Here is a 23,580-nt window from a genome sequence, read left to right on the forward strand (position 1 = left end):
GAGCTATATTGATGACATTGGTTCAGGTTGTTAACTCAGAACGTCCATGGCTATCAGGGTTTTTCACGAGTGTCCATCGCAAAACTTGTAAAAAACCCTACTTTGCTGGCTAAGACAGTCTTTCGATTGATATCTAAGAAGGAATGGACATTAAATTCTGATTTTCTTGAACAATTTGGGGGCAGAGATCAAACGTTCTGGATTCAGGTCGTTTCCGCCATTTACTATATTCAATTTAGTCGGGTCTTCTTTAAACTGATTTCAGCCATGGACTAGGGTTTGAACTTGAATTCGATAAACCGAATCTGGATGTAACAGACGTAAAAGCCAAATTTTACATGTACTTGGGCAGCTTTGGAAGTGCCAACTGTCATTTTACTAGTACATTGTCAATCTTTTTTCTCATACCTTACTATTTGAAGATCATGGTGGCAGGTCCAACTTCCCAAAAAACAATTTAGAAAAGCAAGTGTCAATAGGGTTTGTTCTATTTGGATTTTAATTTTTGTCTAATTAGTTTTGAAGTTCTTAAAGTTTAGGGTTTCTTGTCAGAATGATTTCGTTTTATTATGTAATAGTGCTCCCTTTCGCATCAATCAAACAGCTACTAAGCCATGTTTGTTACTGCATAAATGCAGGTGCAACAAAATTAAGATTCTCAGTGAAAAACCTTTCGAATTTGAAAGAGAAAGTTATGTTTTAAACATAGCGTTTGAATGGATGTTGTACAATTGCAATCATCTCATCCTGTGAGGCTTGCGCCTTGGATATTTCAATTGCGCATGAAATAGCAAAAAAAAAAAAAAAAGAATGTTTCGATAAAACGATAGGAGATATTCACAACCGCTCCAGCTGATGTAAAGCACGACTACCCTTTTTTCTTTTATATGGAAGGGGCAGTCTTGTTAGTTTTGCAAAAGAAATGGACATTTCTATCATTGTGCAAAAAGCAACACCTTTTGTTTTCACTTTTGCCTGAAAAGAAGAGCATTTCTTTATTTGGGACCCTAAAAAAAATGCACCCTTGGTTCCACATGCAGTAATTACCTTTCAAGTAAGTTCAAGTAAAGGTGCATTTATTTCATCGGCAAAAAAAAAAAAATAATAATTCGGCAATTAAAAGGTGCACTTGTGTACTTTTTTACTATCAATTTTATTGTTTTTCTCATTTTCTGGGAGGTAGCCCTTTCAATATTAGCATGTGATTGTGCGGCGATTTGAAATTAACAATAAAACTGAGCTTTTTTACTTTTTACAAAAGGGACGGGGATGCTGTGATGATATGATATCTTTCCTTTGCCCGTAAGGTTGAACTGTATATTCAAAAGACGCTAACAATGTAATGGGAAATGGAAGCTTCTCAAAGGGAAACGGAATCCTTCTTCCCCGCCACGATCCTGTCCCTCGTTTAGTCACTCGCTGAGCGGGAAATCTCTCTCTCCCTCATGGCTTCTTATGAGCCCTAGAGGTTGGGTTTCTTTTTCCTCCGGGGGAGCCCTTCGGTCGGCGAAAAATGGCCAGCGGTTTCTCCGATAACGATCGCCGGATCCTGGAGGCAGTCGGCGCCGGCGCTTCGGGCCTCTCTTTCATAGGATCGTCTTTCATCGTACTCTGCTACGTCCTCTTCAAGGAGCTGCGCAAGTTCTCTTTCAAGCTCGTGTTCTTCCTCGCCCTGTCGGTGAGTGCTCGCCACGGTCTCCGTTTTTCCTCGATCCTCTTATGGATCTCTCGAACGCCGGATATTTTCATTGTTTTTGTTTCTTTGAACTAGGATATCTGTTTGCTGTCGATCTGCATTCTTCCGTTTTATCCTGCTTCGCTGGAATTTGACCGTCTAAGTACCTGAGGAGAGAGATCTGTAGTTTGGTAATAGTTTTAGGACTCGAGGTAGCTAAGCAAAACAGCAGGAATTTGGTTACAATTCTTGTGTATTGTGGGGCAAAGAATTGTTTAAATCAGGTGTAAATTAGTTGTCTTGATGTTTCCCACTTGACATGGGTTCAAGGGGAGTGTAATATGCTTGTAAAAGAATGTCGATGCATTATATCCATGCGGACCTTGATCCCTTCATATAGGGAAACATTGTCTATTGGTGATGCTATCATAGTCGCGTCTTATTCAGCTAGACTTACACATGCAGGCAAGTGTTTAGTCTTATTAAAGTTGCACAGGATGGAAGAATTTAGAATGTACAAGCTAGCATGTGTAGATGTTGCTAAATAGGGAAGGAATCTGGGTCCAACATGTCAAACTTTTTTGGTCATGGATGTATGAGAATGTTATAATAGTTGAAATTGAAAATCACAAAATTTCGAGGTACTAATGCTTGCAAGATTCATATAAGATGTGATGCATCTTGTAGCCAATCCATCTGGTTAATATCATTGCATATGCAGATTTGCATTAAAAAAATTTGAGAATTTTACTTTTTCGTGGGCACATCAAGTTCTTGGAGGTTTCCTATATTTATTCATTACTTTTCTCCTGATCCTTTTTGGTTCGCTCCATCTTGTTAGACACTTGAAACCATGTTGAATTTCTCTAGAACTGATACCTTGGGAGATCAATACGCTTGTTTTCTTCTATGTAGGCATTGTTGCTCTACTGTTTGCTTAAGACAACAATTATGCAACTCTTCATAAGGCTGTCTTTGTCTATTTGTTACCTCACAAACATGCACCATAAAACAGGAAGGCAGATAGAACGTTTCTTGTCACTGACGAGCCTAAGTTGCCTCTTTGAATGTCAATTTATACTTTTAAAAGAGTGGGAAGCAAAAGTGCTACAAAGCCCACAAAATTATAACCCTATAGAATCCTAAATGCATGCAAAATGTGAATCAACAGCAATTCTTAGAATAATAAAAGTCTAGCCAAAGCTGGCTAACTTGTTTGAAAAACACAGTATTTATCAATGATTCAACAATACTAGGCCATGTGTTAGTGTATATCATGAAGTACACATCATACTAATATATATCCAATGCAATGGGATATTCACAACATCAGCCAAAATGCTAGACCAGAGAACAAACTTGCAAGTTCTGCCTTGGATTTTTTTAAAATAGTGATGCAGGTTCTAACATAAATTGGCTTAGGAAAGATAATTCTCATAGTAATTTTTCCTTTTGTGGTCAATGTGGGCCCAATTTCCATGGTTCACCTACACACACACATACGCAGGCACACACACAGACATACAAATATGAGTAATATTTTGAAAATATCATGATATCATGATACATCCACTGTAAAAAACTTTCTTTATATGTAACTTACATGTATATTTACATTTTTTTGTTTCATAATCCAACAACTCCTTTACTATTCTGTGCATGTTTTTGTTATGGTAATATAACAAGTTGACATCCTTTACTTTAATGAAGGTTAAACTTAATGGCCTCCGATACCTGGATGTTCTTAAGTTATTTTTTATCAGATGCATCCTGCACTTAAAATCTAGGTATACTTCCCCTAACATGCCTCCTGCTTTGTCCTTACCATCTTGTCTAGGTGATATAAATGGCCATACGTACCTTTTTATGTTGTCCGTTTGATCTCATACTTATGAATTGACGCCGGCGCATATTTCTTTAATCAGTCAATACAGATACTCAATGTTGTTTTCTTTTGTCTGCTCGTTATGGAAGTTTTCTGACACATGGTGTTCCTGTTGCAGGATATGTTCTGCAGCTTCTTCAACATATTTGGGTATTCTGCTTCCATCACTGGGTTAAGAATTAGGAATCCAATTGGAAATCAGAAATCTATTTTATAGAAGAGGTGTTGCATTTATATTCTCCAAATTATCAAGTAAACCTCAACCATCAGTATTGTGTTCATATGCACCATAATCATGTTGTGGAACCAGCCTACTTGCCAACTCTCTCTGGGCTAGGAAATTCATATTGACCACCATTACCATCACTGTTATATTCCGGCCACCTAATTAAAGTCATTGTCTTTGAAAATCTTCCTATTCTGATGCTGCCTATACATCCTTGTAGTGATGCATAAATACAGGAGATGCTGAGCTTTTTCTTTTGCTGGTTCAGTGTCATCAACACCTCTGAGTCTTAGTGATTATTATTTCTTCTGAAAAATATTTTTTTACAATCTCAAGTTTGTAGAATCTCTAAGATTTCTATATTTGTTGGTCATAATAAGATTCTGAATTTGTGAATTTCACATTCAAAACCATCATGTTGCTGTTGCAGGGACCCATCAAAAGGATTTCTATGCTATGCACAGGGATACAGCACACATTTCTTTTGTCTTGCATCGTTTCTATGGACCACAACTATTGCATTCACCCTTCATCGTACTGTTGTTAGGCATAAAACTGACGTTGAGGATTTGGGTCCTATCTTCCACTTATATGTTTGGGGTGAGCATTCTCTTGCAATCATCTGTAGATCTTTATTTGTTGGTGTCATGGGGTTTTCTTGATGGTAAAATTGGATGTTTGTTGGAAAGAACAGGCTGTGGTGTTATGCTCATTGTCTTTTAGTCTTTTTTTGCAAGTTTTGCTTCTAAGAATCAGAATGTTTTCCCTGTTCATTGCTTTACTAGGTGGCCACTTGTAAGTGTTTGTTGCCCAATTCTTCTTACCTTTTTTCTTTCATTTAGTTAGTTAGAAATAGGTTGTCCAGTGGCTTATAGGTGGATTTTATTTTTAATAGAAGGATTATAGAAGATATGGACACCCATTTCAGTGTTGTCTACTTCTCTTGTGGAAGATATTTACTTGACTTATCTATAAGACATGGTCTAGAACAATGGCCTAGTTTGGTAGATTTTTTTGTTTCCAGTACTTCTGTGTGTGTGTGCATGCATACTTATAGTTCCAACTCATGTGCTATTATACTTTGGATGTTTATATGTTAAGTTTTTAACTCTGCTTTACATGTCTTATTTAATATGTTTTTTGCTTATTGGAATTACGATAGAAGACAAATTTCTGGCAAGCAATGTAACATGAAAACATTGATTATATTGAGGATTTATGTTCCTTTTCCTTTGATTAGGTCAGTAGTTTAGTCTTGCTTTTGGGATTTTAGTTTTAGATATTGGAATTGCAGATAAACAATTGACAATTGGGAACCTGTAACATTGAGAAGCATTGTTATTTATGTTTTAAGTTTTTTTTTGTGCTATATAACTTGTTAACTTTAATTCAGTGTCACAGAAAACATGTTTATTTGACAAAAAAAGTTAAAAACAGGTCAGCCAAAAAAGAGAGAAAAAAACATGTTCTTTTGAAAAAAATGCCAAAATGAAAAGGCAAGGTTTTTTCATGTTTTTTCCATTTTTTTAATTTTTTCCATTTCTTTCATGTTTTTTACATTTTTCGGTTAACAGATTTTTATTTTCATGTTTTTCACGTTATTTTTAGGATCTTTCCTTTTTCAATTTTTTTGTTTTAAACTTATTGAGATTTTCCCAAACAACTTTGGCATATTATACTGGAGAAGAACCTCGTCGTTTAATACCTGAAAATGATATTTATGACAATGCTATTCAACTTCATCAAATCTAATATTCCAAACTTTTATTTGTGTTTACCACCAAGTTGCAAAATGTTTAATGTGTTCAAGCTATCATGCATTTTAATTGTTTTATTATTGTAAGTTGATGGTTCTAGGTTTTTCACTGAAAAATGCTTTAGCTTCACTATTATTTTTAACAATTAATGTTGCATTTTATTGGTTTCCCTTATTATTATTTTTTTTTTATAATTTGGTTTGTGTGGGTGGGTTGGGGGGGAGGGGGTAGTTTGGGTGCTTAATGTGCTTCGTGCCACCTAAGCTCTAGGGTGATCTAACTACCTAGGCTTTGCCCAATGCTTTTCTGACTAGACTTTCTACCTCTCTCAAAATTCTGCGGGATGTCGGATGTTGCTGGATGGCAAAAATTTTTGTTGCTAAACAGCAGTCACTACATTGGCATTATTGACGGTTTATAGTGGCTCTAGTGATGATTCATGGTTCTTTCAGTGACGAATTTTTAAATTATAGCCGTCTGGCATCTATTGGCGTTGACTTTTTCTCTCTCTCTCTCTCTCTCTCTCTCTCTCTCTCTCTCTCTCTCGCTCTCTCTGTGTGTGTGTGTGTGTCTATATATATATATGCTCAAAGAGCCTAGATTTGCCTATGCTCTATTCATTGCCTAGGCTCTGCCTAACATTTTAACCACATAAGGTGTGTCTCTTTTGGCAGGAGATATACTTTCTTATTGACATGGTACTTGTTCTGCTTGATTTTAACTTGCTATATATTATCTTTTCCACTTTTCAGGGACTTCACTTGTGATGACTGTTGTACAGTCAATAGGTAATAATTATGGACAACTAGGTACTTGGTGTTGGACCCAGACAGGACAAACAAGCAAGGCACGTCCAGTATTTGTTGCTATGTAAATTCTTTCTTATTTCTTAACTCTCATTCGGATACCATCTGGTTTTGAGAATATACACCCGCATTGACCCATCAATTGATCATATTAGGTGACTGATGTTCATGATAAATAATGTATTGTGGTTTAGTTTGAGTATGAAATTGTGCAACCCTAATCTGTTACAACTTGTACCATAAATTTTCTTTGCTCCATGAATATTTTTCTGTGAACAGCTTGTTGTTCTGCATGGTTCATGTCCTATTTGTCTATGCTCTCCACTACTGTTCTATAGATTTATTCATAAAATTCCGTGATAGCACACATTTCCCACATGAGACAAATAAAAAAAGGCAGACAGTAACTGATTACCTTTTTGTAACTTTCTTTTGATTTTTGGTTGTTTTCTCCTTTTTCACCTTCTATTCTATTATTCTTAATTAAATATGTGTTATTGTGGAGTAATTGTTGTGGAGCTCCATTATTGTGTGTCTCAGGAACTCAGTTCATTTGTTCTCATGCCATTTATCCTTCTTTTTCGTAAAGGCTCCTCCATGGTTCTTATTGAATATATTCAAGTAGTTTATGAGGACCTTGTGCTTAAGCTTTTGCACTCTTTCGTTTGCCTACTTTGGATGTCAGCTGAATGATTTCATGTATAATGCAGGTGGTGCATCTGATGACATTTTATGCACCTCTATGGGGTGCAATTCTTTTCAATGGGTTTACATACTTCCAAGTTATCCGCATGCTGAATAATGCAACTCGTGTAGGTTCATGATTCTGAAAATGCTGAACCTAAAGTTCTTTGTGTTGAAGAAACTTCGCATCTGTTCCTCCATTTAATTTTTTGGAGAATTTTGAAGGGGTTTGCAGCATAACCTATTTCACTAACAGTTAGTTTTTGAACTTTGTCAGATGGCAGTAGGCATGCTGGATGGGACAACTCAATTTGACACAAGGGCAGATACAAAGGTAGTATTTTGTATATGTCTGCTTGCTAAAGGTTCCATTGATCCAAAATACATTTTGGACTGACATAAAAGCACATTTTGGACCAAAAATGCTGAACCTAAAAAACACATTTGTGACCGTGTTACTTCTAATAAAATACTCTATGGTTCTAGCTCATTGAGCACAATTAGTAGAAGTAAGTTTTGGAAAGGGAATTGTGGAAACTTTCTCATTCATAATGTCCAAAAGAAATTGGAGGACAGCAAAAATGGGATGAATTTATAGTTTTTTGAGCAAATCCAGCTGGAAAGATTAATCAAGATGGATGCAGTCCAATTGCCAATACGAATCCCATTACTCCTAATCCAATCGTTGAACACTTGCTGGGCAGAATCACAAACTGACCGGCTTCTTCAATAATTATTGATGTGATTGTTGTTCACCATAGCAGCAGCCACAAACTTCCAGCAGAAGTAAATAACAGCAATAGACTTTCAAACATTAAATTCAGCCAATAGTTGGTGAGCAGAAAACTTCAAGTCAACTTGGAAAACACCTTCCCAAGATGTCTACAGCTTGGAGAACAGGAGAGAATCTGATTGAACAAAGCCCGAAGCTCTGATACCATGTATACTATACTCCAGTCACCAAAAGAGTCTTCCCACGCGCAAGTGTATCGAGAAACAATTCACAATGAAAACTGAATATTATTCATATGAAACAGTCATACAAGCCTGGCTTAAAAAACCATAGCAATTAACCTTAGGTTGATACAATATTTATAGAGGTAAAGAAACTAAAGGGCGACGAAAGCCAACTGTTGGACTGAGTTCCAACGGGTAGAAAACTAGCCGTTGGAACTCTCCAACATCTGGAAACACAGAAAAAAGGAAAGAAAAATAAAAACTAGAAAAAGAAAAGAAATATAAAAAAAAGCACAGTACAGTCCTATGTACATAAAACATATGTAAGTACATATGTATACATACAAACACTTAAATACAGTGATGTATGCTGAAACATATGTACATACATATATATATGTACTTACATATAAACTAACAGAAAGTAGGTTCAATATAAATCAGTATATATATATATGTGTGTGTGTGTGTGTGTGTGACTGTGTGTGACTAACCTAAAGTGCATGCTAGATGTCTGACATAACTCTGATCATTAAGTCAGGTAATGGTCTTGTTGGATAATTGTTTGGGGTGTGGGCATTCATCTGGTTTCACTTGTGTATCTAATTAGCATCTTGGTCAACTCTATTTTCCATGTTTGGGCAGGTCATAAGTTTGTGAATCTTATCCAAAATACACCATCTACCTCCTTGATATACTCATTGATGATAATGCAAAAGGGTTCTTTCTTTCCGCAGTTGGAAAGGAAACATAGTTGTTTTGTGTATTAAAGCTGTGCAGTTCAGTGTTGCTTTATGTCACATGAGAAACCTTGAAGCTATCTGTGAAAATTGCTCATATATTACTTTTAATTTCTGTATTTCAGGCATTGAGCAGATGGGGATACTACCCATTGATCTTAATTGGTTCATGGGCCTTTGGAACTATTAATCGCATTCATGACTTTATTGATCCTAAACATAGAATATTTTGGCTGTCACTTCTTGATGTCGGAATGGCATCCCTCATGGTATGAATCTTATCTGCACAACCTCTATTTACCGGTAGAAATATTATAGCGATAATCTAGAACGAGAGTTCTTTATTTGCCAGTTTTGCTTTTATGCTATTCTACGCCTAGCGAGAAGGGCATATGCAGAAGGACCAGGTATTGGTGACTGTTTATGAGGGAAGAATAAACGCCTGAGGAGTTGGTGCTAAGATCAATTCCATGTCAGTAATTGGTTGTATTGTTTTCTGTGCAATGTTGAGTGAGTCCTTTCTCTAGTTTAATTCATCCAGAAGCTTACAAACATGAAAAATACTTCTAGCCTTATTGGCTTGACTTTTTTTAGTTTAAATTTGTGATGTCATGTTAGGATCATTAACCTGCCTATGGTTTAATAGATCAGTCACGTATATCTGCTCACTACTTCACCAATTAGACATTTAAAACTTTAAACTAAGACCTTCAGGTTGAAGAAGGCCAAGAGTTCAATACCAGGAGCTCATCTCTGTTGAAACACGAAATAACCTGGGATCTGCTGCCTAACCCTAACTTGTATATCTAAAGAAGATGTAAAAGTATTTTTTGTTGATTTTTCTTCACCATTACTAACTTATTATTGAAGCTACTTATCTACATATCATGCATGTTCCAGGGTTTGTTCAATTCAATTGCATACGGACTTAATGCATCAGTGAGAAGAGCAATACTTGAAAGGCTAGATCAGTAAGTCAGTTTCCTGGAAATGAATCTAGTTGGATTACTTTTAGCTGTTGGCATTTGTTATGATCTTATGGTAGAACTCTACGTGCTTCATTTACAACTCTTATGTTGTTGCTGCTGCCTACTGACTGTCTGTATGCCATACAGATAGTGTATGCCCTTAACATAGAACTTGGATGTGTTATTATGTTGATTCTGAAATGTTTTGTTTTGCATATGCTTATATTGGAATGCTTCTATTCATGTAAAATTTACAATATCAGCTGCCTTTTAGTAGCCGTTTAGTAGCCATTTATTTTTTTCATTTCAGGATTTTATACTCGTCTGAGATGAAATTGGATGTGTTATTATGTTGATTCTGAAATGTTTTGTTTTGCATATGCTTATATTGGAATGCTTCTGTTCATGTAAAATTTACAATATCAGCTGCCCTTTCGAAGCTGAACAGCTCACATTTGTGAGGCAGTGGTCATGTGGATATTTTAGGTTGCTGTTTGGTGGTTTTCCTGTACTCATGAAAATAGCAGCATGGGCCCAACATTACGTTAACATGGTTCAGCACACTATTTTGTGCATCTATTCCATAGTTCATGTTCATGTGTGTCTGCATATCATGTGATACTCGATATCCATGAAATATGTTGATCCTTGCTCTGACACTCCACTTAGTTATTTAATGTTAGTCCATTTCCTTCCATTTGCTAGGTCACTAATCTAGCTGCATGATATATTGCTAAGCTATGACCATCTTGCTGAAGACCTGATATGAAATGTATGTTTTCTGTCTTCATGGGGTGCTAGGGCATTCTTACATATCGTATATACTTTTGCAATTTTTTGCAGGTGTTGGCCTGATAGATTCAAGAAATTGCTTTCGGCTAAGATACATCTTAGGGGACAACAGCAGGAGAATGAGTTAGTTCCTCTAAGAGTTCACAATCAGCCCTAAGTTCATGGCTTTGTCTTCCACTTGATGATATCATACTGCTTCTCTGCAAGTTTCACTCTTCAAATGGTACTTCAGGTGTTAAGCTTATAAAAATTTGAGAAGAGTGCTGTAAGCATACCAGAATGCTTTTTGTACCTTATGACATAAAAATGCAGTTCGTTGTTCATTTCATTGTAAAAGCTCATTTTTTGAGGTTCCAGTATCATGAACGATATATGTTTGCCAGGTCAGAGTGGTATTGTATATCTACACTAGAATTATTCACCACATTCGTTTCTTTCTGACTCAATTCATGATTGTTAAGATGGTTGTTGGTGATCTTGGGCTACAAAGTCAATGGTTTTCTTTTTGGTCTAATGAAATTCCTAGGATTTGCTTTGTTTAGTAGCATCATCTAACAAACTGCTGGGTTGAGGTGGCAGTGGAAAGTTCTACACCTATGAGGGCCTGCTGGTGAAAGCTAAGTCTCTGAGTCCATCCTCAATTTCCTACTAAAGTTGGCAGTGATTTTATGAGTATGAGTAAATTTCTTAGATAGGTCATTTTGGATGGTGTAGGCCTGATGGTTTGCTCTTCGAATCATTGCAGCTGTATTTTGATACTTCTTAGGTATAAGTTTGACAGTGTACTGGGGAGTACCTCCTCTTCACTAAAGCCTACCTATCGGTATATGTTGACCACCACCCTCATATGTCAGTTCTGGTCCCCATACTGGGTATTGCTGAAAATAGCACTCTGGTGCAGACACTGTCATGACGTTTTAAGGTTTTCAGATTGAGGATTATGCTCATGAAGTCTTGCTGTTTTCCAACATAAGTCTGCTCCAGGTGTGCTGATGACTGCATGGTTACTTTATAGTTCATAATTCTTTTCACTTCAATATAGGAAGAAACATAATGCCCGGTGTTGCAGCTCTTGAATTTGAAGACATGCACCAGAGAGAAAGAGTGAAAGAGGGAGCAAGATTAAGTGAGCTGAGGGATCTGGTTTTGCTGGCCTGATTTTGTACAGGAGTACCGAACCTGCAGCATCACTTTTAGGCACACTTCAGGATTATGAGCAAATTAATAATTCTGTTGGCAATGCAGTAAGACTTTGTAGTCTTCTTACTAGTCTTAGCTTATATTTTACCTCACATATTTCGTGAACAAAATCATTACTGCTTATCAAGTCAATGAAAGATACCAAAATAAATGAATAAATCTCTAGTCCCATGGGAATGTAGTATGAGGATTCCTTAGGCCAATAACTCCAAACTTCAGAATCGGCAATAAGGCTGGAATCTTACTTAGCACATGGTTCCTTTTGCTTTTAGAAAATCAAGGAAGGATGACAGAGCAGGCACAGGAAAATTGAGAAAAGTAAGTGCCTTCTAGCATAACCAAGAAGGAAGAAAGCAATTGTTTGTACACTTTGGCCAACACAATAGGCTGGGCCATTTACAGCGTGGCCAACAACATGATGCCTTGGAACAATTTGGCCAAGAGCATATGCAGCAACTGCAGTCTGGGACGCAGCAGGAGAGGCATGACAAGCTGCAGTCAGGCAGACAGCAAGAACAGCCTGGTAAACTACAATTGCAGCTGGGAGTACAGCAAGAGCAGTCTGGTAAGCTACAATTGCACTTGGGGATACAACACGAGCAATCTGGTAAGCTACAATTACAGCCAGGTGTGCAACCAGAACAGTTAGGTAAACTGCAACAACACTTGGGAATACAGCAAGAGCAATCTGGAAGACTGCAACAACACTTAGGATAACAGCAAGAGCAATCTGGAAAACTGCAACGGCACTTGGGAATACAGCAAGAGCAATCTGGAAAACTGCAGCTGCACTTTGGAACACAGCAAGAGCAATCTGGTAAACTGCAACTGCACGTGGGCATACAGCAAGAGCAGTCAGCTAAACTGCATTTGCACTTGGGCATACAGCAAGAGCAATCTGGTAAAGTGCAACTGCACTTGGGCATACTGCAAGAGCAATCTGGTAAACTGCAACTACACTTCGGTGTACAGCAAGAGCAATCTGGTAAACTGCAACTGCACTTGGGCATACAGCAGGAGTAGTCAGCTAAACCGCACTTGCACTTGGGCATACAGAAAGAGCAGTCAGGCAACCTGCAACTGCACTTGAGAGTGCAACAGGAACAGTCCGGTAAACTGCAACTGCACTTAGGCATACAGCAGGAGCAGCCTGGTGATTTGCAACTGCACTTGGGACTGCAACAAGAGTGTTTCGCTAAACTGCAACACTTGGGGATACAAGAGCAAGCCGGTAAACTGCAATTTTTCAGGGTGCAGCAAGAGCAGTCCGGCTGGCTGCAGTGACACTTGGACTTACAGCGAAAGCAACCTGCCAAACTGCAACCACACTTGGAAGAGCAGCCTGGTATGCTGCATCTGCATTTATCAGCACCTCTGGAGCAATCTGCTGAACTGCAACCACAGTTGGGAATACAGCAAGAGCAATCCGGTAAACTGCAACCGCACTTAGGAATACAAGAGGAGCAAACTGGTAAATTGCGATTCTGATCAGGTTCACAGCAACAGCAATCAGGCAAAGTGCAAGTGCAGTCAGGGCAAGAGAGACTTGGCAGGGCACATGGATTGCAGGTACAGCAATATGTCACACATTGCCACTTCCGACGCTTTTTTGCATGGCACGAACAACATGGTTTGGGCAAGCTAAGCTCACAGTTGCTGCTGCTGCAGCACAAGTATGAGAAATTGAAGCAGAAAATTACGCTGCAAAACAATACAAAAATAGAAAACGCATTATCTTTATTTTCTTTACCTCAATTAGAGCAAAAATGAAATAGTATAAATTATAGAACATCAGAAAGGCATATCCCTCTACAGGGTTATATGATTCCATACCTTCCTTACAAATTAATGCTTAAAGTAGTCCAGTAAGCAATAAAGTATACATTGCATGGTGCTCATAACAAAGTTTAAAAGCTTGACAACGAGAGATCAAAAGAACAGAACATTTCAAGTATAAACATTTCCAGCCACACAAATTGAAGCATCCAGCATAGAAAAACAGCAGACAATTTGAAGCTGATAAATCCAAGCGATCTCACTCAATTATCTAAAGCATCAAAAGGGAAGATCTTCAATTAGAGAGGCATTCTTCTGCCCATTCTACTTGACAGAATGGATAACGCATCGAACTTTCAACACTTCAATCTATCCAAACAAGCATGTAGCCCCTGATTATGTAATGTCGGTGGAAAGGCCAGATTCCGTCAATTATGATAGAATACCTCCTCATTCTTTTCAACAATGGCAATGCAGTCATTCTTTTCTGGAAGATGGCAGTAAGCAACGACCTGATCCAGGTGAATAGCCATATGGGTGCTTAAAGTCGTGGTTTCTATGTGCTTCGAAGAACTACGAATCGTTGCACCTTATCTTTAGTGTGTTGATGACTTAAACCACCTGCCTATCTTAAAATTCAGTCCAAAGAAAAGGCTATTCTGAACCTGCTCTATGTATCCAAATGACATGCGTAATTGGAACCAGATTCAGAAAGTTGTTTCGTCCTGTTCAGTAATTCCAGCTTAGAACTATTGACAGAGAGGAGCTTGAATGCAAGTTCACTTACCTACCCGAGCATACTGATTAAGCAGGGAAGTTGCTTTTTTTTGGGTCATGCAACATGATAGTTTATTCCATTTGTTTGGGCAATAGGCACACTAAAAACTTCAACTTAACACAATAGGCAATGCAGGAAACCCGTAACTCAAGAACATCGCAGTGCAACTCTCGCGGGGGAAATGGGAAAAAAAGAAACAGACGAATGTCATCAACTTCGTTACTAAATTGTTGAAATTTGGCAACTTGATAAAATATGAAATAAGTACGTTTAATAAAATTCAAATCTGTAGCAAATGTAAAAAAAATATGGTACCCCAAAATTCTCCAAATCCAACATGATTGAGCTTTCTGAACTCTGCACAGGATCGAAGAGAAACGTAAAAATCCCAAATAGAAAGAAGCTCATGTTCGACAAAAATATGAAGAGAGGTGCATACATGGGTAATAGGGGATCTGCATTTTCTCGAACAAAATCATCAATCCTGCAGAAGAGCATCCTCTCAGTGACAAGAAAAAACGACTCCAAGGACTTGAACAGCAGAACCTGAGGTTTATATAAACAAAGAAACATGCGTATTGCGTACTCCTTGCAGCATTGAGAAGCAAGTGGAAAGCTATCCAGCGACAAAAACTCCTCCTGTAGATGCAATTTTTTTTTTTAGACTATAGAATTGGAAGAGATTAAGTAATGCACAAAAATACTTAAAGACTAGAAACTGCAGATAAAGAATCACTCGTTATAAAATGAATTCAAACACCTGCTTTTTCATGTGTTTCTTCCTATTAGACATCAAAGCATGTAGAGAAAATCTACACCAAAACGAGATTTGGATCTGACATAAATCGGTTGTTTAGGACTTCACAAAATCCATAGCGCACATAAATTGGGTGTTTAAAGATTTGGCTTACAATGTATCTACAATTCAACTTACAGAAACATTAACTCGATTTATGAATGTTGATTAGTCTCCGCTTGTATATACCTTCTCTAGCTTAATCTTGTATAATAGAAAATATGTATTAAGGATGAAAATATTCGTGATTTATCTGAGAAAAGACAATGGTTCATATTGTTGCACTGCTACATGATTGGAGAATTTGGAGGAATTAAAATCTTCACTGGTTCTATCCAATATCACCAACAAGAAATGGCGTTCCCTTTTTCCTATATATGTACAGAATAGAAAATGGTTAGAATTTGCTAATTGCACAACAGACATATACAGGATAGCTTGATTCAATCCTCCCCACTCCCTACTTCCATGCCTAGTTGCTATGGCATGCGCATATAGACACGATAGGAGTCTGCTTGTTGGATCACTCCGATAAAACATGCAAGCAGTTGAAGAACTAGAAAAATCGACGATCTAGGTCTACAATTTGCTATATTTTACAAAATTGAAGAGAATAATATGCTCATGAAAAGAAAATCCAAAAGAAAACTTGCTAAAAATATCTGCAGGACTTGATTTGCAGGCTATGGCATGGAAATCATCACAAATTAAGGCCACCCACCCGACAGTTATACCGTATAAGAGAGAAAGAAAGAGAGATAGAGAGAGAGAGAGACCTCAAGGGAACCGATCTCGTGGTTCAAGATTTCAATCTGCTTCTCCAAACGATGCTTTCCGTACGGGTCAGGTTGGGAAGGAGGCGACCTTGGGCAGGGCAGCGGCAGTGGCAGTGTAGCTGAGCAGGTCGTCGGTCTAACGACGGCTTCCGAGGTCGCCATCTCCAGGTCCTCTTCCGCCCCCCTCTCTAACTCCTCCTCACGCACTGAGCCCCCTAATGACAGAGAAAAAAAAAAAAACGGAGCTACGAGAGAGAGACAGAGAGGAGCGAACGCAGGCAGCGGAAAAGGAAGCGAGGAAGAATAGACGGCAGCCTAACAATGACCATGACCAATAGGAAGAGAAGGAGAGAAGCAATAATAGAGAGAGAGAGAGAGCGAGCGAGCGTTGCTGCAGCTAAAGGCTGCCACGTCTGCTGCAGCAGCCACTGTTACTGGTGCAGCAGCAGGAGGTCTGACCGTTCCAGCTGCTGCTGCACATGACGCCGTTGATGTCATCTTATTATAGTTTATAACACACTCTTTCTCTGTCTTCCTTCCAGAACACTGTTTTCGGTAGAAGGAATAATACAGGAAGAAAGGCGAACAGAGGAGATACACAAGATGCTCGGAAAGTGGAGCCCTAGGATTTCCCCAAACGGCTTCTCTGCCGCTTCCGAGGAATGCCCCCATTTTTGCATCGTTAATTGCAAATTGCATTCCCCTCCTCCTCCTCTCTCCGCAGTGAGAATCTCGGTTCCGTACGACGTGGGGAGAAAATCGAGGTTGGGAAGAAGAGAAGGAGGCGCCCCGATTCTCTCTCTCTCTTTTTTCCTTCTCCCTGAGCATGCTCTCGAGTGCGTACCTGCTCTTCTTGGGTTTCGCACACAGAGAAAGAGAAAGAGAGAGAGACAGAGGAGCCGACGTCTTAACGGAAAATTTCCGTGATTAAAATATCAGTTGGGATTTGTTCTCGGTTCTCAACGACTTAGAATTTAGCCATCACGATCATCAATCAGAAGAACTCGCTCTTTTTAAAAAACTTTTTCACAAAGATGACTTTGCTTAAAGTTTGATGCAATTACAGACCCATAGCAGTTTGACTACGGGTTAGATTCAGCCTCCGCCGAATTCTGTTCATCTGATTGTATGTAACTTGTTAGAATTTAGATTCAACTCCGACACTTTTTAATCATAATTGGATCCAACCGCATTTATTTAGACATTTATCAAATTTTAATTGGATTCTACCTCTATGAAATTGGATATTCAATTCAAAATGGTTAATCAATTCTATCTTTTTTTGTTTAATCCAACGAAGTAGATTCCAAATCAATTTGAGATTTCTATATCGAATAACATAAGATCAAATGAAGAGAAGATTAAGAATGATCCTCTGCCTTTAAAACGTGCCGTTATTTTGGGAACATAGCCAGCTTCATTAGGTCAGCCGCCAGCGAAATCTCTTTTATGGCAGAGAGAGAGAGAGAGAGAGAGAAGAGGAGCATAAATGGAGCTGGCAGTCTTCCCTTTAGAGCTCCTCCCGGTGCCGTCCATTTTGAAATGAACGGCGAAGGAGACGCCGGCCCCCTGCCAGAGGACGGCATCAGAACATTCATAACGGTGCGGTGCACGGATGCTGTGTGAAGAAAAGCTCTCCTGCGCGCCGTCCATCGGCTGGGGACGAACGGCTCCCTGTCCCCGGGTGTCTCGCTCCCTTCCCCTCTTCCGGTCGACGATGAACGGCGGAGATCTGGTTTCCTCTCGCAGAAGCGGTGGCTTCTCTGACGACCGCCGTACGATCGCTCGGCCCCTTTCCGGGCGGTGGGCAGAGAAGCTCTCGTCCTCCGCCCCATGTGGTGGGACACTTTGACAGACCCCGCAGTGCACATGATCCTCCTTCTCCCGCCCTCATTTTTCGAATCCGAGGCGATGACGGGGCCCGCGCACTTGCCTCCAGCTCACCGGACGAAGGCTCTGCTGCGTCCAATTGTTTTTTGCCATGGACACTTGCGAATTCATAATCTCTGAAACAACTAATCAAGAAAATTTCTTGTACCAACTTCAGGAGACTTCCACCTTTTTTATTTGCCGCGAGCTGACCTGTTTTTTTCGAGATCATAGCCACTTGTTGAATCTTTTCTGCTTAGAAAAAAGTTGTTTCTTTAGGGGGCGTTTGACGGGCAGGAAAAATCCTGTAGCAGCAGAAAAAAAATTCAAATTTTTAAAAAATTTCCGGTTTATCAAACGCAGAAAAAAATTTTGGACCGTTACGGTCGATTTCGGAAACTTTTTTCCGGAGAAATATTTTTGCCCGTTAGGGCACACCTTGCTTCTCCTTGCTTTCTCCTCCCGCAGCCGCATCATCCTCTCTCTCGCCCGCAGCAGCACCAACCTCGCTTTCTCCTCTCACAGCGTCTTCCTCTCACCCGCAGCCGCACCAACCTCGCTGTCTCCTCTCACAGCGTCTTCCTCTCGCCCGTTTGCCCTCTCGCCTGCTCGCCCTCTCACAGCGTCTTCCTCTCGCCCGTTCACCCACCTGAGGTTTCGCCGGGGAATCCGTTGGGAGGAAGAATGTCTGCTTCTGTTGGGCGGTTGAGGCTGACCTTGTTGCTGCCGCTGATGGTGGTGGTACTGGCGGTTGTGGCGTTGGATTGGTGCTAGTGGATGATGGGGGAGAGAGGATAGATGGGGAATGGGGAAGCTTGGCAGGCGACGGTGCCTTCATCTGGGTAGGGTTCTGCATCATCATCTTCTCTTCCTCTTTCCTTTTGCTTCTTCTTCTTAACCCCTCTGATCAAACGAATTGGTCGTCAACCGTTAGGTGGAATTGGATGTGGCAGAAACCCTTTGAACAAGAGATGGAACGCAAAAATTTGAATGCGCAGGCGGATATGGCTGCCCTGATCCACAAGGAGAGACATAGAGAGAGAGGGAAAGGGAAAGGATGAGATTCCTACAGTTCCTCCCTCTTTTCTCGCGGGTGGAGTTCCGTCCCCCTTTTGCTTCCAGTTGAGAAAATCTTCCAGAGTATATCGGTGGTCATAGATCTCGACGGCATCCTCCAAGAGCTATTCGACCTCTCTGCAGAGGGTGTGAGAGTCGGGGCCATTGTCGAGCTGGGCAAACTTCGAACCCACAAAGAGGGCGATGTTTCTGGCCCACAAATGCCACTTCTGCAGGTCCGGGATGGTGGTGGTGTAGACCAGAGGGCGGAGGAAAAGACGACTCGGAGTTTCCTCGGTGATGGCGGTGGTCGTCGTCTTCCTCTCACACAGAACCGTCGTCCCCTTCCTTCTTTTCCAATTTTTTTTCATCAAACAAAAAAAAAATTTCCAGAAACATAATTCCTATGTAACAAACAAAACTTGGTTTTGGACAATTGAAATTTTATTTCCTATTCATTAATTCCAGGAATTTTTTTCTAGAAATTTTTTTCCATTTCCATATTTTCTGCCATCAAACGGCCCCTTAATGAACACAAAATCCTCTTCGACGAGTTTTTTTTTCCTTTGCTTTTCTAAGTGTTGACAGTCTAAATGCATATTGAGTGATGGATTGGTAGAACTTACCTGTGTTTTGGTTTTCTTTTAACGAGGGAAGTGGTTTTTTCATTGCCTTCAAGAGAAGGCTATACTCTCTCCCTACGTTTTTAGGCTCCAATAAAAATGTTTTATGAATCTTTTATGGTATAGATGGCGAAAAAATTTTCTGTAACTTTAAAGTAGGAATGGCTGTTGACTCTAACTCTATGTTTGATAAGCCCAGAGCGGAACCATTAATTTTTTATTAAGGAGGCTGAAATATAGTTTCAAAATTTTAACAAAAGCCAAAATAAAAGTTTTTAAAAATTGCATATATATATATATATATATATATATATATATAGGGGGGGGGGGAAGCTTATGATCATAAATAGTTCAACTCTTAGACATGGCATTCGAAGCTCTTTTAACTACCTGCCCTTGGATAAGCTTATGAATGGTTCAACTCTTAAACATGGCATTCTAAGTTCTTTAACTACAATTTCTCAATTTCTCTCTCTTATGGTGACCAAAGTCTTTCTCTCTCTCTCTTCTTGTATTTAGGGAATTTGTTGATCTCAAATTTTGTTATGCTCTGTCTCTTTTCTTACCCTAAGAGTGTAGTATAACTGGTCGGGCATAGAGGGCAAGATGAGACGTGGTTCCTTTGATTCCAGTGGGCACTAATCATCCTTAAGAGCTTGAGATAAAGTAGAGGAAGCTCTCTCTCTCTCTCACTCTTTCTTTCCTTCCTTGTTCTTGTTTCGTCCATAGCAACCAAGGGTTTATCACTCTTCGTCTCTCTCTCTCTCTCTCTCTCTCTCTCTCCTCTTCGTCTCTCTCTCTCTCTCTCTCTCTCTCTCTCTACCGGCCTACTAGAGACCTTCTTTATCACATGCATTGAGGTCTTCAAGGCCACTCTGTACTTTGAAGTGGAAAAGAGTCCTCCTTTGAAGATCTGTCAGAAAAAAATAAGTGATTTCTAAGCCGAAGGGGGAGACAGGAAGGAGTCGGCCAACTTATTTTATGACCAGTTGAGGAGACAGACAACCCTTAGCCACAAGGGTTTGGCAAGCAGAGGTCTGTCGAAGGCCAGGTAAGTGTAGCTTCCCATGCAGATATGAGATTGAACCGCCTTATGGATATGAAATCCATGGATCTAAAATCTGTTGTTTGCTAAACCTCAAATATGAAATCCAATGCTAACAAACATGGTTTAAATGTAAACCTTAGGTCTAATTAAGCGGATGTTAATCTCCTCAGTCAAGGGTTGGAGCCGAAAAAATTCGGCTAGGGAACAATAGTTATATAAATGAAATTTTTAAGGGGGCAATGTAAATTAGAAAAACTATCATCAAATATCAATATAAAAAGTTAACATTTTTTATGAGCCTATGTGGGCAATTGCCCACACCTGCCTTCGCCCCTGCCTTACATAGATGATCGTCATATGGTGATCGAGTTCCAGGTAGAGTTTAGTGGTATCGACTCAACTGCATCTTTAGATATGCCTAAAAACCTGCAAGAGGTTTGGTAGAGTGGACTAGGCTTTAACTTTATAAAAAGAGATTGACTCCATAGTTGGGAAACTCGCCGGGCTGACTAGGGAAGTGCCCGAGCCAGCTCGCACCATCAACAAATCTGGCCATGACTCAAGGTTTCTTCTGACTTGCCCTTGACTAGCCTCTCATTTCGCCCGACTCAGCCTATCTCGGCCTTGACTCACTCGATTCCACTGCAGTGATTTACGTTATGGTTATTTGAATACTCGACTGAATTGATGAGTCAACTCGCCGAATCAACTGACTCATTCAATGACCCAGTCATTCATCCACCGATCCCAGTATGAGTCACGGGTTTACCAACTATAATTGGTTCCATGAGCAAGTTGAAGTAAAAGCAAATCTAGCGCTGAAGGGCAGGGGTCATGACTCTGGTGCAGGTTCCTTCATAATAAAAATAAAAATTAAAAAAAGACAGCCAGAGAATCATCTTAAATCCTTGGATGGAAGATATGCCCATTCCTAATTTATACTCACTAACGAAGCCATTTGATTAAATTAAATTGTTTTATGAATGACAAATCGATTGTAACCATTTTAGATTTTTCTACAAAGAATGATGCAGTGGGAATGGACTCAAGCAACCTGAGTATATTACGGAACAAAGGAAAAGCTCAATTTCATTTAATTATTTTTTATTGTTCTAGGAATGCAGAAAGAGGATGCAATTGGTTTGCTCTAAAGTATTCTAACGAAATCGAGGCTCACATTTAGTTTAGTTCGATGCCCCCCAGCCAACCAAGAGAGAGAGAGAGAGAGAGAGAGAGAGAGAGAGAGAGAGAGAGCTCAAAATCTCTAAGTTATAATTGCTTTCATATTTATTTGTAGTGTGAAGTCCCTGTTTCTCCAAGTGCAATACGCGAACTCTTAGAATTTTTTTTGTCGGGACTAAATGTATGTGATTGAGAATCCAAAACTTTTTCATTGAATAACCAACCAGAAATAAATATTTAGTCAGCCTCAAACGCAAAGACAACAATAAGACCATCTCTTGTATTTAGAAGCAAAGCTGGAACAAAGTATTCATGTTGTTAGTAGACCGGCTATATTAAGCTAAAGTTACAAAAAAGTGTATTTTTCATCTTTGACAAAGACACTGGCTTAAGCATAGGGTCACTTGTTCGTTAAGAGGTTGTTTGACACTCGTAACAAATTGTTATTATCCAATGATCATGCACTCAAATTTAGGGTTGATTCAAAGAACATCATGTTATAATGTTCTATGAATTTACTCAAGTGGTTGGAACATTCCAACATTGCATGTAAAATGTCCTAACAACTAAAGTGCATCGAGCTAAGTTTGGCGTGAGCGTTGTGTCAAAATGCATCTTGCTAATAGGCTTTTGCCCTCCTTTGACCTCAAAATCTTGATTCCATTCTTCATTCTTGGCAAAGGAGTCTCAATTGCTGCTTATCCCGACACCACCACCCTTGTTGGAGTGTTAAGCCTGATCCATACATGATAGTCTTTCCTAATTTATGTAAAAGCATTTCTTCTCATGTTTATGAGTTTGTTGTTTTAGCTTGTATTTGGTATTCTTTTGGGATAGTGAAAACCTACTCTATGTGGCTCCCCTTGAACCTAAGAGAATATTGTCAACCACCACTAGCGGAGCCAATTTTGCTGGTGGTGGTGGGGGCACTAGTTCAATAACAACATTAAGGGGCACCTATATTTATAAACAACCAAATACATGAAATTATTAATATAAGTAAAGTTTGTGAGGCTGATGGGGGCAACTGCTCACATTAGCCACAAAGTGGCGGCCACTGCTCAACCACATAAAACTTTGTGTTCATTCATTTTTTCTTCTTTTGCTTTCTTATTCTCTTGGTGCATTAAGAGTGTGAGAGAGCCACCACGTTCCTAACAACGCCCCCTACACCCTCAGGCCTTTGTCGTTTGCTTGTAACTTATTTTCAAATGGAACTGTTGACCTCCTTGAAAAGTTAGTTCTAAATGTAAATGGATGATCAGATGGTCATCTCCTGCGCTTCGACCACTACTGCCCTTAACTGGCATTCGCTTTTAGTAGCATTCATTTGGTGAGCAGGAGGGAATCCCACCTCTCTCAGGTGAAAGGCCGAATCTCTTTTTTCTTCCTTTTGTTCATGAAGCTTAGATTTTCACTCGAGAATAATGTCTCCTGCCTTTTGCAGTCTAAAAAAGTAATACTTATGAGAATAGAACTGACATCACTTTCACTAACTCGTCAGCTCGACCAGCTATGTTAAGTCACCTGTTAGGCCCCTAACATGAGACTGCGTGTTAGGGGCTCGTAGCGACAAAAATAACCTTGGATGATAAATTAGAAGACCACCTCTTGATAAGGTCAAAACTAGAATTTGGTATATTTTAAGTAAAAGACAAAAATACCCCTATTTGAAATGGCTTTTCGTGGCTCTTGATGTCAACGTAACATGCAAATGAGTGAGTTTGGACTTTGGTGTGATCGGGGCATTTTTATGTTTGAGTCTTGTGGTATTTTCGCTTGGTAATTCGATCAAAGGCAATTTTTGAACTTTTCCATTTTGTCCTTAGTGGGCTTCTTTAATCCTTCTTATTCGTTTCAATGGAACGGATCGAACCATTCTTGGAAGCGGCATTGACAACATGTGTCTCAACTCTGAATGTGATAGTCAAAATTTTGACTCTTTTTTTTTTTTATCATTGTCTGTTGATTTTTTAGATATTGTAA

At 39.4% G+C, this 23,580-nt stretch overlaps 2 protein-coding genes and 1 long non-coding RNA gene across 3 annotated transcripts; 2 read left to right on the top strand and 1 right to left on the bottom strand.

Moving 5' to 3' along the window:
• The first annotated feature begins 1,309 nt into the window (after positions 1-1,309).
• On the top strand, positions 1,310-10,936 carry LOC116258610 (G-protein coupled receptor 1). Its single transcript, XM_031635837.2, has 9 exons — positions 1,310-1,678; positions 3,679-3,710; positions 4,217-4,386; positions 6,296-6,390; positions 7,060-7,161; positions 7,311-7,367; positions 8,856-8,999; positions 9,631-9,701; positions 10,542-10,936. Exons 1-9 carry the CDS (start codon positions 1,514-1,516, stop codon positions 10,645-10,647), a joined length of 942 nt encoding a protein of 313 aa, XP_031491697.1. The 5' UTR covers positions 1,310-1,513; the 3' UTR covers positions 10,648-10,936.
• Positions 10,937-11,999: 1,063 nt separating this feature from the next.
• LOC116258609 (guanine nucleotide-binding protein subunit gamma 4-like) lies at positions 12,000-16,694 on the bottom strand. Its single transcript, XM_050079040.1, has 5 exons — positions 15,817-16,694; positions 14,831-14,883; positions 14,684-14,728; positions 14,560-14,601; positions 12,000-13,391 (listed from the first exon to the last, which is right to left on the bottom strand). Exons 1-5 carry the CDS (start codon positions 15,976-15,978, stop codon positions 12,020-12,022), a joined length of 1,674 nt encoding a protein of 557 aa, XP_049934997.1. The 5' UTR covers positions 15,979-16,694; the 3' UTR covers positions 12,000-12,019.
• A 559-nt stretch (positions 16,695-17,253) lies between these two features.
• On the top strand, positions 17,254-20,546 carry LOC126410291 (uncharacterized). Its single transcript, XR_007574053.1, has 2 exons — positions 17,254-18,527; positions 18,620-20,546. It is a non-coding gene; the product is annotated as an uncharacterized LOC126410291 (long non-coding RNA).
• Positions 20,547-23,580: the final 3,034 nt, after the last annotated feature.

The sequence above is a fragment of the Nymphaea colorata genome, chromosome 8, assembly GCF_008831285.2.
Source record: "Nymphaea colorata isolate Beijing-Zhang1983 chromosome 8, ASM883128v2, whole genome shotgun sequence".
NCBI classification, from domain to species: Eukaryota; Viridiplantae; Streptophyta; class Magnoliopsida; order Nymphaeales; family Nymphaeaceae; genus Nymphaea; species Nymphaea colorata.